At 36.7% G+C, this 17,448-nt stretch overlaps 1 protein-coding gene across 1 annotated transcript; it reads left to right on the top strand.

Annotated features, from left to right (window-relative positions):
• Positions 1-8,168: 8,168 nt before the first annotated feature.
• CDX4 (caudal type homeobox 4) lies at positions 8,169-16,465 on the top strand (the record flags this gene model as incomplete). Its single annotated transcript, XM_084293927.1, has 3 exons — positions 8,169-8,601; positions 13,461-13,606; positions 16,259-16,465. The coding sequence occupies 3 exons, from the start codon at positions 8,169-8,171 to the stop codon at positions 16,463-16,465; spliced, it is 786 nt and encodes a 261-aa protein (XP_084150053.1).
• Between the last annotated feature and the right edge of the window lie 983 nt (positions 16,466-17,448).

Here is a 17,448-nt window from a genome sequence, read left to right as displayed (position 1 = left end):
TGATTTTACATTTGGACCGCTTTTCAGAACTCTTGTGACATTAAAAAACTCTGAAAAGCTACACTAACAGGAGGTAAAAATATTTTACCTGAATACATGCTCTTGCCAATTTCTAAGTGGCACCTAACACTCAGCTCCTAAACCGTCATCTGAGGATCAAAATAGGAGGTCTCAATTCTCAAAGTGATGACCATCCCTATAATAACCAGAATGTGGAAGATAATCGCCACTTAAAAATAATCCAGATACCTACTTCCTGAGTTGACTACCAATTGCATGTTCGTATCTTTTGGCTCCAAAGGGAACATCTTTACAGCACACAGGTAATTTGGAAACTCATACTCCCCTTTGTCAAAAGGGATTCAGAAATCTAGGATGCCTACCCTCACAAATTTCCAGCAAGGTGTCCTACTAAATATCTCCAACACTGTTGCAAATAAGACTTAGAAGCATTAAGTCATTTAGGCACTACATTCTTTTTGTTTTTGTGTTGTTGTTTTCTTAATTATAACAAATAGTACTATTAGATCATCAAAATGTTCGTAATGTAAAATTACTTTGTATATACAGAACATTAAAATAAATGACTTTTTTCAAAAACCTTTTTCCAATGTGATATCAGCTACTGTAGCAAGTGAACATGAAGATTTTCATGAACACTGTTACTGAATTGTAACATCAAGTTCAAAAGTAGGATTGCAGTAAAAATGCTTATAAAAAGTAGAGAATGGCAAAACCAGGATAATCCAGGGAGCTGGCAGTTGTCACTGTTTCTTGATTTTACTTACCATTTTCTGGTTGTGAGAAGGGTAGCATAAAGTAAACTTAAGTAAACTTTAAGTAAACTTAAAATGGATGCACATCTACACTGTAAAATTCCCACTCCTCCCTTTCATTGTGCTGCCAGCAACAGCAGGTTTAAACTTTGTGTTGGTAAGACAGCCAAACAAGATGAAGAAACTACAATTCAAAGTTCAGCAACAGATTTCCACACATTATGGAAAGTAGAACGTGACAAATGGCACTTTGGAACAAAAGTGATTTAACACCCACTTTGATGAGCATGGCAACCAAACCAAAACATCGATTTCCCAAAAGAGATACCCACTGCATATGTCCAAAAGAGGAATCCATTGGGAGTGCACAGAACAGCCGTTCTGTCTACTGAGGGAAATGCTAGAGATACTTTACATACAGTTCACATACACACAGGACACTTAAGAGAGACTCAAAAAGGTTCAAAAAAAAAAAAAAAAAAAAAAAAAAAGCAACCTCAAAATGACCCATTAAATGCGGAAGTAAGTTTGCATACTAGAGAAACATCAGTGAAATCTTCCAGATTTAGAATTTGGAAAGTTAAAAATAGGAAAGGAAGCTCTAAAATATAGTAATTTGGGACCTAGCTCTAGCTAAGTGCACAAAACCCTGGCCCCAGGGTTTTGCAGGATCAAGTTCATTGCTAACTTTTAATCACATTTCCATGCTATAGTTGGATTCTGTATGAGAATTTCCAAAAGAAAGAAAGAAACAAACAAAAAGAAGTCTTTCAAGTAAACTGTAAGAAAAATCTATCTGAACACAACTTCTTTCTCTTGAAAATTATTTAAAGATCATTCAAAGAATGAGGGATCTGGCAAAATGACCTGTTTTATCTTGTTTACATGTAGAAGAGTTATTGAGGAAGATAAGTGACTACTTTGAAGATCTGCCTCATTTCTGTTCCAGTTTACTGAAAGCATGCTTGCTATAGGTTGCTATGTGTTTCCAATCAGAAGTTGTTAAGTACACAAAATAAGGCTGGATTTTATTTGCAGAAGCACATGTTCAAAGGTTAAAATTTATTGCTCCGAAAGCAGTATCTTTAAACCAGGGTAATACTTTAGGGATTATTAACCCTCTAGTTATGCCAGTGATTGCTTTAAGTAGTTTTTTTTTGTGTGTGTGTGTGTGTATGTTTTTTTTGGTAAAACTTACCAGCAATCTATTCAGTATTTTCAACCTTAATCCTTTAAAGAAGTTGCTCACCAAAAATGCAAGAAAGATACTTTTCATCAAGCAGCTTATGAAGTACTGCTGTTTAGGTGCTATATTATATATAACTAAAAACAGGAGACATAAAATTGGAGCCAAATCAACTGCAAGTATTTTGGTCCAACACCATGAGTCACAAAACACCAGTACCAGTCCTCAGAACGATACTTGCTTCCTTTCTGACTGTGGGCATATCATGTAACCTATCACTTTTATCACATCTATAAAACTAGGGACACTAAAGCAGGGCTTCTCTGAAGATTGATTAGTTGTTAGCAAAGTGCCTTGAAGAAGAAAAGCATACCTTAGACTACATCACAAGAATATCTAAGCCCTTAATCCTAATTGTGATTAAAGCAATGATCAAGGTATACTCAGTTTTCAGAGGAATTCACTAAACTTTAAACCCCGCTACCCCAAAAAGAAGTGTGATTTGTATGGTACAAAAAGATCAAGAACATATCAAACAGGACCTCCAACAAAAACTTTATGCATCTAAATAAGATATACAATTCAAAATGGCATTTCCAAATCAAAAAACTCCAAATATGCGTTATCTGCAATTGCTTAGGGGTTATACAATCATTAATGCACATATGAGAGAGCATCAAGTATGTGTTACCTTCTATCCCAAGAGCAGATTCAAAAATATATTCACTCTGGATGTTAACATACACGAAGAATCATGCTCCTATTTCAGCACCCTTATTTAGTTTGCTGGAGCAGTACAGGCTTGCTCCAACACACACTTTTGCATCCAGAGCGTGCACTCAATGATGTATCCCTGCTCATCCTGAATGACATACACAGCCAGTTATGTTTTGGAACAGCACTCGATGTTTCTAGTGGGACACAAAACTGCACTGATCTCACTATTTAAGAAAATAGCCACTGGTTTTATGATAAAAACATTTGCCAGCTGTTTTCATACTCAGAGAGCACAACTACTTCTTAGCGTGCTTTTTGGAACAAGCTCTGTTCTGAGAGGTACCTCAATAAATGAAGAGGTTTAATTTAGGTACATCCTGCACGCTTTTGGTCTGCTAAGGTAGAACAGACTTCACACAATCTCTCACATGAGAGCATAAAAAAAACATTTGAATTTCGGCAACAGAAATGCCTATCTGAAGGGAATATAAGCCACGTGTACAGCAAGAATGCTAAGCACTAAGAACAACTGATTACTTTGTTAGCTCATGAAAATGACTACCCTAAAGGATGGCTGAAGGACTCAATACTGAACGCCCCAAAATCCATCTAGCTATACTCTAATCAGGATGAATTTGTTACAGTAAGTGGGAGCCCTATACTGCATGATTCTTCAGGAAAGAAGCCAAGTATCAGTGGAGGATTTGCTGATCACGTTCACGGTTCTGCTAAAAAGAATCGATTTAACCTGGATTGCAAATTCAGGCTCTTGAAATCCTTCTGTGTAAGTCTGCTTGCTGAGCAGTAAGATGCTCTCATTACCATCAGTATTGGTTCTGTAAGTTATCTAGATTTCAGAATAGCAAGACCTTCTTTTAGTTCCAGACCACTCTTTCCTGGCATATGCAACATCAGTGCAGATTATACATGACATATATTGCGGCTACTTTAATGAATGACAAAAGTTAACATTAAGAAAGGAAGGCTAGCTCATTGTTAGCAGCAGTTAGAAGAACAGCAACACAAGATTGAAGGGTGTATTTACTCATTGTACTCCCAACAATTGATTCTTCAATGCTGTCTTCAATTTTTTAAAAGGATTTGTTAACCAAAATTTAAGAATATGGAATTCAAAGTAACACTAAGGAAGGCTTCGTGGACAGTTGCCATTTTTATTTCTACTTGTTTGTACTGACTGGAACTTTTGATACAGCCTTTTTTCCTGCCAGGAAGGCCCAGTTCAGCAAGGGAAAATAGCTCCGTTACCAATACTCATTCAACTCTCTAAGCTGTGCCACACTTGTCGATAAGTAGTACAGTTTGCCATGTGCATGCAGTTCGTAGTCCGAAAACAAGACTAGGGCGCTGTATATTAAACCATCCCAGTTAAAAAGATTAAATAGATTTTTCAGAAAGTTTGTAAAAGTACAAAGTACAGTGAAAGTACAGTGAAAGCAAGATCAGCCTCTTTGGCTATGTGTTTTAAAATTCAAATACCACCTGCCTTCCTTCATGAATTAACAGATTTTTTTTCCAGCAGAACTGACCCCCAGATGACAGCATACCATGACTGTCCCTTCCTTAAGATTTATACAGCTGGCTATTAATTTTAGGAGGAATGGGTGTGCATGCAAAGCCTGGCTTGAACAAAGGGTGAGTTACAGCTCTGAAATACTGCATTAAATCCATCATTATGTAGTTCACCAATGAACTCCTTGAGTAGCCATTCCACTGAAATTGCAGGCATGCAGTTATGAAGGTACGGGCAAGAAGCATCCATAAGCTTTACGTTACTGATGTGTCATTAGAGTGGTCACAAGGAGGCAAGGAAACAAACACCTCTTCCTATCACCTTGGCCAGAATGGGACACGCTAAGCTTGTGTACTTTCTTCTCCTCAGCAACAACACCAAAATAATCAGATCGTTTTCAAGTGTCAGAGATGGAAAGATTTGTTTCTTATCGTTGTATGAAAGGAAGAGTAACTTTATGATTAAGGGTTCATAATATACTTATAAAAACCATCACAAGTATAAACACCTTTAATACACGTTATTGATGTACGGGCCAGTTTTAATCTGCCAGTAGTCCCTGAAATTGCAGCTATAATAGCTGTCATTAAAACACTCAACGGCATGTTTGTGGTTATACTGTTATTACCAGGTTTGGAAATGCTCTTGAGAACACCACACATACTAGAGTATACCATCTACACTGTCTGTACAAACAAAACTTTCATAGTTTCAATAGTTCTCACCACACTTGTTATTACTACTACATTTCATTAACCACTTGTTAGCAAACTAGGCAATCTTCTTCCTTAAACATCTTCCCCAAAGATTAAACGCACATAAAGTATGTTTAATTTTACATGCACACCCCTTCACCCCAACGAAAGGATGAGGCAACTCCTGTGGCTGCTACATAGATAAATTTTAACAGTTGGAGAAAAATGGAACATCATAACCTTGGAGCTCAGTTATCAATCAATCTCTCTGAAGTACGCCAAACAGCGCTGCGATCCTGCTGCCAATACCTTACGGACCTTTCCTATCCTGTCTCTACCCCCTCAGCTGAAAGTCTCCTAAGTACAAGCCTCCACGTGGATGACATTTCTGGACTTCCTGCCCCTTTCCCACCATCCCAGAAAGTCAAAGAGGGACCATGGTGACACGACAGCTCCACAATTGCATTAAGCAGTCATAAACCCATAACAGTCCTCCCTGTCCCACCAGCAACTCATTACCATCCCCTCACCATGCCCCCCCCCCCTCACAGGGGAAGGTCAGTGATTTCCCTCGCATTTGACAGCGATGCCCACTAGAAATCTTCCCAGAACTACAGGGTAAGTTACTGATACACACTGAAGAAGCAGCGATTCTGAGGCTCTGAAGCTACTGACATGCTGGATTTGAGCAGAATGACACACGTATGGCTGAGAAGCGACTCTTGGGAAGGCAGACTCAGATTAACAGTCAATTAGCTCTCAAAAATCATCAGTCCCAAAACTTACGGTACCCTCAAACCACTAGCCTACATGAAGAGATACGGGTCCTTCCTAATAATCCACACAGTTCTGCTACACTAAATGGAAGGCATAAGAGTGAGGGTGCAACAAATCATTTCTATGCTGTCATTTTAGTTATCTTATTCTCACTCTGGTGTTAAAAATCTGCAGTCTTACTGAGCAATCTTATCCTTCTATGTAAATTTATTTTTTTTTTTTTTTAAAAACAAACTGCCTTATTCAAAGCTTACTATTGTTAGCCGATATCAAATCAGTACAGCAATTCACCATCAGTGTATCTTGATCTAATTACGTTCTGGAAAGAATCGAAATAGATCTAAAGAAAATTCAGATAATGAAACAGGCAAAACAAGAAAGGGAAAGGAGGAGCATAAACAAAAGATAAAAGAACAGAGAATGAAGGATAAAGCTCTGAGATACAAAAAATGGGATTAGGTGATAGTGAAATTGTGGGGGGTAGGAACAGAGGCATCCCACAAAGGAAGAGAATTAAAAATTAAAAATGCTACTACCATCTAACATATGCTATGAAATTAAATGTCATTCACTGAGATGTGAAAATGGTATGCATAGTCAAAAAACACGTTTGATCTAGAATCTATGAGCAACCAGTGCTCATTTGTAATATGTCGATGGCTTGCAGATAGTTGATGGAACTGAAACTTCACCCTCCCATTGATCTGCCTCTGACAGATCTGCATTCTGTATTTAGCAATATATAGGAATTGAGCTGCTGGCATCATGCTCACAAATAGGCAAAAATGCCAGCGATGCTTCCAGTATAGGAAACAACCTTGTTCAATCTGAATGACACTCAGTGGAGTCCAGAGATGTTTTGTTAGTGGTTTTGGTTTGTTTTTTGAATAAGGGGCACACCTATTACAGGAGCCTTACTTTTTCCATGTCCTATCCTGTGATGCAAATTTCTTCAACATTCTCAAGATCCTTTGGGATTAAGAAATGAAGAAATCTGCAAATATAAAAAGTGGCCTTAAAATCTTTGCTACAGTTATTGACATAAAGTCTTTCCTCAAAAAAAAATCTTTCTGAAGTACACGCTTAGAATCCTTTAGTGCTGGAATTAGAAGGGATGTGTGAATATGAGTAGTGTCAAAATACAAAGGATGCTGAATGAAAATCCACACCTTTGTAAAGGGAAACAACTCATTATAATTTGCACCTCTTTTGCAAGCATACCCCTTGACAAATAGCTCATTGCAAAGAAATTTATCCAAGATAAAAAAAAACTGGTATCAAATACACTCTACAAATTATAACTAGACAACCATATAGAGGCAATTCTCTAGTCATAAGGTATGGCTTCATTCTCCCATGTTAATATCACGCTCTTAAAAATAAGATAAAACCAACTTTAGAATCATTTCTCTCAGTGTGGAGGCTTACCTAACCAGTACCTGTGTGTCAGGCACTTCACAAACAAGCATCAGGGCAGTTCTGATCCACTACACTGATATTCCAGACATTTCTTGTTGCCCATTTCACTTAATTGCCACCACCAAAAACAGTCTGCTATAAAGGAGTTTCAGAGGAAGGCCTTTCAGGTGCATAAAAGCCATCTTCAGTTTGAAACTGAAGCCAACAATATTGCTGGGCTTGATCAAAGAATTTCTTTGCTATTTTTTTCAGTCATTTTGCTTGTTCTTCTGCCACCATCTTCATTAAGAGGATTTATTGTCTACTTCTTAAAATTTATTGGTTTGCAACAGCCAACAAATGAAGAGATCTCTTTAAAGCACGCCATATGGGGAGAGCATGAACATGTTCATTACAGATAGAGCCGTAATTTCTCCCATGCTGGAAAATCACTTATAAACATCAAGAACAAGGGGGAAATTCTTGAGACACATGTATTATTCAAACTGACTGTATCCATTAATTTCAAAAATTTTAATTAGATTTTTTTTTTTAGCATCTGAGAAATTAAGAGAGTAAAAGATTTACTTGTTGATTGACAATACATCCTAAAATAGTCTGGACAAGAATCATTTAAACATTGAACATTTTTGTTACAACTTAACACTTTCCTTTTTCTTTTTTTCTTGTTTTTTAAAGGTCTATATACTAGGTTCTAAATGCAAGCAACAATTGCATCACATTACAGCAGTGGAATCACTGTTGAGTATCAGTGAAGGGTAACAGGATAGATAAAAGCTCTGTAAAAAGAGAAAGCACCAGAACTAGCAGAAAGGTGGGGTTGGTCAGCCCTTCATTTGAATGTAAATGTAATTATGAGGCAGGCAGTTTGGCTGACGTCAGACAAGATCTTGGTAAACCATTACCACCAGCACCTGGTAACACAGTTGATAATAAAAGAGGATGAAGTAGTAGATTCCAGGCAGATTGGCATTATTAGGGAAAAAATCAAGCAATTATTTTAAACGGCGAAAGAAAACACAGAAGAACAGGATGTTGTGACAACACATTTACGATCTGTGACCATCATGTACGTGAGCTCTCTCTTGGATAAAGAGAACAGCATGTATCCAGGACCTGCAAGGGGTAGCAACAACAACCTGCCAGTGCAAAACTTCGCGTCCGCTCCCCCCTACTCAGACTACATGGGCTATCACCATGTGCCAGCCCTGGACAACCACGGACAGCCTGCGGGAACCTGGGGATCCCACTATGGCCCACAGAGGGAGGACTGGAACGCTTATGGCCCAGGACCTTCCAGCACCGTGGCTGCTGCACAGATCAATGGCTCGTCTCCTGGGCAGGTCTCCTACAGCTCTGCTGATTACAGCTCCCTCCATCCTGCTGGATCCGGGGGGTTACCTCCTGTAGATACAATTAATGCACAGCAAATCTCTCCCAACAGCCAAAGGCACAGCTCTTATGAATGGATGAGGAAAACGGTGCAAACCAACACTACTGGTAAGCGTATGCTACATTATTTTTGTTTACTTCAGAAAGCATTTTTCTGCTATCTCTGATCTCATAAATAATTAACTTTACTTAAAGCACATAGGTTGGTGGGTCATTTAGGACATTTATTTAACCTACTCTTGTTTAATGCAATTTTAACTGAATTTGCACTAGTTTCACTTTCATCCCATTAAGGTTTTATGTGACTGTAGCAGAATGGCTGTTGTGTCTAGATATGGCTGCATCTCACTCAAGCCCAGGTATCTTTGTTCTAACATTGCGTAAAGCATTTCTGATGAAAAATATGACACTCTTGAAAATGTTGCTTTTAACAGTTGCACACAAAAACATGGAAATTATTCTGCATCACAAGGTAAAGATAAATTTTATACTGAGCTGTTTTATGTATTTAAACCTTTAAAGACTTTTCAGCAATTTTAAAGAAAATTACGCTATGATCAAGCTGTATCAATTACGCGATTTCCTCCTGATTTGCCTGTTTTTCATTATTCTCACGTAATAAATCTACATAGAAGAAATGCCCCCAGACAAATAATCTGACTCAAATTATCATTGTAGACAATTTTGTTTGCAGACCATGTCTCATCAGCTTTTGCTTCATTTGGTTTCAAACCATATTTTTCAGTATTTTCATGTACCAGAATTCTGCAGTTTGCTACAGTTAGACAATTAAAATTCACTTTCTCCCAAGTGTCACTCATTGATGTGCCCGTTTTTGTCACAAGCTGCATGCCAGAACTTTTCTGTGTATATTCCCAAGGTGTAAATTGTGTGTAACAATAGATTTAGCAAACCTTGCTAAGGTTAAATGTAGTAAGTGTGTGTTAGAGAGCATCAAAGAAAATGCTCTAAAGAAAGAAGGGCAATTACATCTGGAGCAATCCTAGCAGACACGGAAAATCAGCACCACCACTTCGGTAACAATCCTTCAAATGGTTATCCCTCAAGAACAAAATTAGTCTAGTAATTGTTTCTTAGTTATAAAGTAGATACAGACTGTTTTCCCATTGTTACTAAGGATAAAATGCCTAGTGCACATTAAGATACCACAATGCCACCCTTCCACTTGGGGTCTTCACAAAGGCCTTCAAAGCCAGGCAGATTTAGAGTCTGTTCCTCCCCCCACCCCGTCCTTATGTATACTCATGTAAATCAGCAGTAACTTCATTAACATCACTGGAGTTTTCCAGGTGTAAAAGTGATGCAAGACCCGAGCACAGACCAGAATCAGTTCCAACTACTGAATGTCAGTGAGGCAACCCTGTCGCTGTCACAGCACTGAGGTTTAAATGCATTAGTATTTTCAAAATCTAATTCCTTGTTTTACACTAATTGCACAGACAAGGCAGACACTGCAAAGTTTCACACATGCGTGCTCAACTTCATAAAATGTATATGCAATGCAGAAAAGCACTCATCTCTGGTCTGAAAAACCCAGTTTACACTCATGCTGAAATACTTCATGAACAATTCTGGACAGGTGAATCAGGGCCTGTCCACAGATAAATGTCCTGAGGCTTTACATTCCTAGAGCCCAATGCTTTGAAGTGTTAAAAACAGCTCAAGACTTCACTGAATTTGGCCGAAGACATCAATCCCGCTTAATAAAAAGGGATTGGGAAAGTAAAACAAAAATGTGATGTATTTAAAACAAGGGAAGTACCAAACCACATTTGGCTTTTTGTCAGTGTCTTTAAAATAATATTAAGTGTAAGAACTGGAAAACTTTAATACTGACACAAAAAAGTTATAGGGAATGAAATTCAAACATAATTGCAAGAGTAAAATTAGGCATGTAACTACACGTTAACAATATTTTCTCTAGAATGTAAGAAAACCTACTTGATATCATTATAGCCACTCTTCAAAGCAGAATTGTTTTGTTTTTCCTTTTGCCCAGACTATTATGCATGCTATAAAGTAGCTACCAGCTCCTCCCCTTCGATACTATTGAAGACTAATACAGTCCATTGGTCCAAAATTTCAGAACTATACAGCCCTGAACTTCACAAATACATTTACATACATATATACATGTATACCCTGAGCAGCATGGAGTAACAGAAATCAAAACACTTCTAATTAAATGAAGGAGCCTACTAAAATACTGACAATGGAAATTATTTGGGAGAAAGGGGTGTTAACGTCTATTTACCCTGTTTCAATATATTTTCATTTTATACAAACTTCAGGAAAACTGAAATGAAAATTTACGTGACCAAGACAAGTCTTAGGATGAAAAAAAAAAACTACTATCTGCTTTCAACAGCTCAAAGTTGGTTTGAAATTTTATACTTTGTATCTTCTAATTAAAAAACCATTACTGCATATTTGGAACAACCCTTTTTGTCAAATATACAGACATTGTAGACATCTTAGGCAATAAGAATTTTTTAAAAACAAAAACCCAAAGTGGGCTTGGTAAAGTTATCTTCCCAGATGAGCTACAAAAACAAGAAAAAGAACACTTGCAGTATGCCTTACAGTCTGATCCTGTTCTCACTAAAATCAATGTAAAAATGCCCTTCCAACTTCAGTTACGAAGACTGAAACTCCAAACCATTTCTAAAACCTGCAATATTATGTGCAAAATGTGTAATTCTATGAAAGTGAGTCTTCAATGAATGAAACTTAGCGAAGAGAAAATCTCTAAACAAGGGTCTAGAACCTAAAGTCTTATAAAACTTTTTGTGAAACTTCAGCTGGGAATGACCTTTCTCGAAAAACAGGATGGACTTTAAGGATACTACACAAAAGGAAAAGATTTATATACACACACACATTATTTATATATATATATATATAAATAATGTGTGTGTGTATATATATACATATTGCAAGGTCAGCTTTAGCTTTTTTTTTTTATTATTATACTCAACACATCTGATGTCATCACAAGCAATGATGTCCAAGTAATTCATATCACATCACAGCAGAAACACAGCTAGAAAACAAAATAGAGAAACAGGGAAAAGGGCCAGGTCTCTGCTTTCATGCTAATTTATTTTGCTTTGTAAACTAGTTGTGACATCTATTTTCCACTGGCCTACATTGTCTTCAGTTTTGAGGCCTATCTGTCATATTGAGGCAACAGACCCTTTCAACACTTCTCTTTGCTTTGATATGCAGTCTTGTCTTTTCCTTCTCCCTTTTTTCTTCAGGAGTTATATTGCCGGAAAGGGTGATGATTTTCACAGCAAATAAAGAGGCCTTCTCCTAGCTTTATTGTCTTCAGAAGAAATGCTCTGTGAATTTTATGACCAAGGGGAATGGGGAAGACTGCTCCTTTTCTCCACCCCCTTAAATCGTGGCTGTATTTGCTGATTATATTGAAGCCGGAATAACCCTGTTGAATTTTAACTTCTTTTCAAAGATTAACTTCTAAGCCTTCAGTTTACAAGGAACCTGAATATCTATACTATTGTTAACATTATAACTATCATCCAGAGCAAATATTTCAAAGCCAACAATTTGTAACTTGAAAAAAATGATGAACTTAAGTTTGATGAATGTTGTAGTCCTGCAAATTTAACCAGGAAAACCTCATACACTAGAAGTCAAAGGGGAAGAGAATTGAGGAAAACATTCTTAATTTTGTGTATTTCAAAAAATCTAGCTTCAGATAAAAATACCTCAGTCTATCCTCAATGTTGGCCCAAAATTGAAAAAAACTGAAGAAAAATATTCCTTCATTTATTTGTCCTTTTTTCCTCTGCTAAGATGAAAGAGTCTGACATTTGTTTAGGGCTTGTAAATTCCAAACCAATTGGCTTGTGTTTCTGAATGTAAAAGGAGTTCTTGATAAGATCTCCTTGTCGCTCTTTTGTGTGGCGTGTGCTTCATCTTAACACCTCAATGGATTTTAGGGAACCACTTTAAAGGAGTCTTTGTCTTACAGTTTGTCCCAGAAAACTCACATCAAAAAAAAAAAACTAAAACTGGGAAGATCAGACGAAAAAGGAAAACTATCTAGTTGGGCTGTTGGAAGTGCAAAAGAGAAAAAATAAGCTTAAAAGTGATCTCCGTATTATTATTTTAAAAAAAAATGTTTGAAAAAGTCTAAGAAATGAAAGATATGTTCTAAACATTACGTTACATTTCTCTTAATTAAAAGAAGTATTCTTAGATGAATTCTGTTGTTAGAGATCCTTTTATAAGTATTTTATTGTCTAGGTTTATAAGATGCGAAGTGCCTTCAATTCCAAATGGAAACTCAGCTCACTGAGTACCCCCAGCACCTTGCAAGACTTTTTTGGAAAAAAATACATATATATATTTAGTATATATGTATATAATATATATAATTATTGAACTTACAAGCTTGACCAAACACAGACTGTAAACAGATTGCTAGTTGACATTTCTTTGTGTTGGAGAACTGATCTGAAAAGCCCAAATACAAAATTAGTACAATTAGTCACAATTAAAATTGTGACTGAAAGTCAGTCTTGAGATCCTGTGATATTTATGTCCACGTATACACAAGTCATTTAAATGAACACTGAAATGAAATTCCCTTTGAGGTCAAATATATTCAGTACCAATTATGTATGCTATGAATTATTTAACATGCTTCAGGGTATTCTGCACTTAAGCTTTATATTTAAACATGTATTTACAGAGAGATAAAGAGGGAGAGAGAGAAGTTTGATAGCCAAATGTTATAAGAGCATATTGGTTATCTACTTATTCACTCTGTACCTCATATTCCTTCTCTGTAACAGAAGAAAACAATCCTTTGCAAGTACTCTGCAGCTTTATTAATAATGTCTGTAAAATATTTGAGATGTTTGAAAGAAAGATGCTATCAAAAATCAACATATTAATAATATTTCTTTCTCAAACAGGTAAAACAAGAACAAAAGAAAAATACCGAGTTGTTTACACAGACCACCAGAGACTAGAATTAGAGAAGGAATTTCACTGCAACAGATACATTACAATAAGGAGAAAGTCAGAACTTGCAGCAAACCTGGGACTATCTGAAAGACAGGTACACAGACTGTCCCCCATACTCACCCATCCACCAGACACTGTGGCTGTCGGAGGGCTCAAGCAGCATTCATGTTCTGTACGCAAAGTAGTGCCAAGGCAACCAGGACAGTTTGCAAGTGTATTAGGCACAGAGAATACACTACATAGTCACAAATTAATAAGTAAGTTAATTGGACAGAAACCTCCTATTAAGGGAAACTAAACATTAAGACATTCATCTATGATAGAAGTATGGAAAAGTTCTTGTTCTTACTTGCATAAAAGCTTGCTAGACAGCTTGAAATTAAACACTTCAGCTTCACGTTATCTTCACCATCACCATAGTTATGGCATTCTCCATTTTATTTCTTCTTGCAACCACACAAAATGGTGGCCAGTAAAGATGCAAAGCATTGGATACACTACAGGTGTAAGCCAGGAAACTGAAAACTCAACATTCAAAGAACAATCAAATGAGATTATCTGTGTATATCTTCTTACGTATTTGTTACCACTACTGCCACATGCCATATCCTCCCTCAGAGAGGTTTCAGCATGTTTTCAAGGAGCCTTTATAACCTTTGATTTTCAAGTCAGGATTTCTTTTCACTATCATGCTCACAGGTACTAGAAACAACTATTATGTACAGGATGCTTTAGGCTATAAAACTTGTTGCCAAATTTTTATGCCACTTATGCATGTATACATAGCCAATACTATCTGCTCACGAAATTTCCAAGTGCATACTTAGATTCATTGCTTATTTGAAAAGCATCTCTGTGTTCAAGTTACGTACATATTCAAACACTGTCCTGACTACAGTCTCCTGAGCAGGGGCCTAGGTATCCGAGCTGTGTTCATGCAAAGACTAGAGGAATCTGGGATAAAGAATTTCCTAGTCACTGTGTTGGAGAGCACATTTAGGAAACATGGCTCTGCTGAATGCAAGTATAGCAACTGTTGTATCCAGCCCTCTTTATACAACAGAATTTCAATGGCTCTGCTACAGTTGGAAGATAAGGGAAGATTTGGTGATACTGAATAAAGCACCTCATACCTTAGCAACCAGACTTATTGCCCCCAGGTAAATTTAATTTAGAGATCTTTCTTTTTAGAATTTTACAAACGATTGTTCTTTCTGAATATACACATTCAGTTCTCTAAAATATCCTCCTCTTCTTCTGCATTCAATCTGTGAAAGAACATGGAATAGAGAGGGACCAATTGAAGCTGGAAAGTGTAAGGATGCATAGATAAGTAATAATATTTTAGGTTAAAGCACTGGGTCTTTAGAATCATATTGTAGTGCAGCGATGTTCAGTCTCAGACCCCAATAGTACACAGATTACACTTCGTAGACAACAATTTGGGTTGGATATTAGGAAAAGGTTCTTCACTGAGAAGAAGTGAAAGAAAATGGTCACAGCACCAAGCCTGCCAGAGTTTGAGAAGCCATTGGACAATGCTCTCAGGCATATTCATTTAATTATTAGGTAGTCTCCCTTCCAAATTGGGATATTCTATGGTTCTTAAGAGGCTCTGGAACATAACTAAGAAAAACAAGTTGATCATCAACAAATTCCAACGTGTTTTACAGTAGGATGTAGCTCCATTAGAATATTTCCAGGGAATTGCAGTTCTAAAAGATTCAAATTCCTGCTCTGATGTTACGCAACCTGGCTGATTTAGAACACAGCCATACCTGGGTAACTAGTGATGCTGCATAAAACCAGCTGTTAGTTTCTTTTTACATAACTGCTGCTCTTCTCTTAAAGCTATCCAATTTCTGACTCATAAATTTCCTTCAGGCAAAACACAGACAAAATACATACCCTATCTGCATTTCTACATGACTCATAACTGACAAAGCTAAATGCTTCTTATTGTCATTATCTGTAAGATAATAAAGTAAAATCTACTTGAAAAGTAATAGAGATTTTTTTTCCTATATAATATTGTACTCAATATACCTTAAAGGATGTAACAGACTATGAAGTGAGAACACTGAAAAATAATGATAAGGAAAGCACAAATGTGGTTTTCTGCTCATTCACACAAGAAAATTTAGATACCAAAATAGGATTTCAAATAGATAGGGTTCTTTCAATACAAACAATTCACTTTATTGTCATTAAGTAGTGCAGCTGTAGCTATACACCTGACATATATATGCATAATACATATATAAATATATAGCCTAAAACAAAACAAGAATGCAAATACATACACAAATCACTCGATATAAAGAAGGAAATGAACCCTCACCACTTGGGTTTGAATTAACCTCTAACAGAGATGAAAAAGAAAGCTGACAAATTATTCTATAATTGCATGTTCCTTTAAGTATGGCACATACCACTGCCAAAGCTTAGATGATGAACTAGGTGGACACTGTCTACATGAGAACAGTTGATTCCAATGTTCCTAAATATAACACAAGTTCACTTTAATGCAGGTCTAAGTAAATAACAAGTTTCTGTTGATTATGATACAGAAAATGAGTAACTGAAGAATTTTCTACTGCAGAAGTCCAGTGTTGGTGTGGGTTTGTTTTTTTGAGAGGGGTAGAGGGGATATTTGCTTGCATACATATATTTTTTCATTGCTACTATTGCTGTAAAAAGTTGAGCGCTGCCTTAAACTGATCAGACATAACTTATAACATTGCAGGTGAAAATCTGGTTCCAGAATCGCAGAGCCAAAGAAAGAAAAATGATCAAGAAGAAAATCTCTCAGTTTGATGGCAGCGGGGGCTCAGTTCAGAGTGACTCTGGTTCACTCAGCCCAAATGAAATACCTGGCCCCCTGTTCCCACCACCACACGGAATAAATGGATTACAGTCCACTGACATTCATCAGGTCATAGTTTCTGAATGAACAGTGGGGGAAAATAAAGAAAAAGCAAAAGTAAGAGTGGAAAGTAAGAGTGGATTTTTCCCCTCTTGAAAACTCAACTTTGCAAAGGACCGTTCTTGTTTAACTACCTTCAGAGTGCTGACTTCTATGTACAGGATCTGGGACTATTCTCAAAATACTACAGAAATCTCAGGGAACTCGTGCTGCTAAGATTCGTCGCTCAATCTTTTGAGTAGGAGGTACTGTACTTCACATACTGACCCAAAGAATGATACCACTGAAGATTCAAGTAAACACAGTTCTAGTCTCTTCATATATACACAGAAAATTGTCTGTGAACTGATTATAGAGTACTATTGCAGAAAATGTAAGATGTTGGATGTATTTAGTTTGTTACATTTTATATAATTAGAATAAACTGTAGATGTTTATAAATATTCACACATAAGTGGACTGAAATTTATGGTAGTTTTTGAAAACTTTTAAAACACTTAAACATTCAATAAAAGTTCCTATGACAACATATTAAATATAATAAAATTAATCTTCTTTGTCCTCCATAATTGTATACAAGCATGCCAATCTCCTCAGTAATAGTTAGAGATAAATAATAGCACCCCAAACTTGCCAAGATTTGTTCAACTGTAAGAAACACAATCTGTTGTGCACATGACTAAATACTAAATAGTATGGAAGATGTAAATATTTCTTTGGTCTTCAACAAATCCATATGTAACTGCTCAAAAATGTGAGGACAAACATAATGGAGCCAGAACTATTACTACTAACAAGCCACCAAAATCAAATATAAAAAAAATTAACATGTCTCCAACTAAGTCAAAGAGCTGTCCTGAGCAACCAATTTTGTGTGACACCTAATTCAGGATGAAGGCAAGAAACATCCAAAAGTAAATGAATTTCTACTTCAAAGCTGTTATCAAGCAGCATTCAGAGTCACAGCACGCATATTAACAGAAGTGTCCTCTCCATGTGCACACCTGAAG

The sequence above is a fragment of the Netta rufina genome, assembly GCF_964035555.1.
Source record: "Netta rufina genome assembly, chromosome: 12".
Taxonomy (NCBI): Eukaryota; Metazoa; Chordata; class Aves; order Anseriformes; family Anatidae; genus Netta; species Netta rufina.
Note: the sequence above shows the minus strand (reverse complement) of the source record. Positions and strands in the feature narration are given on the sequence as shown.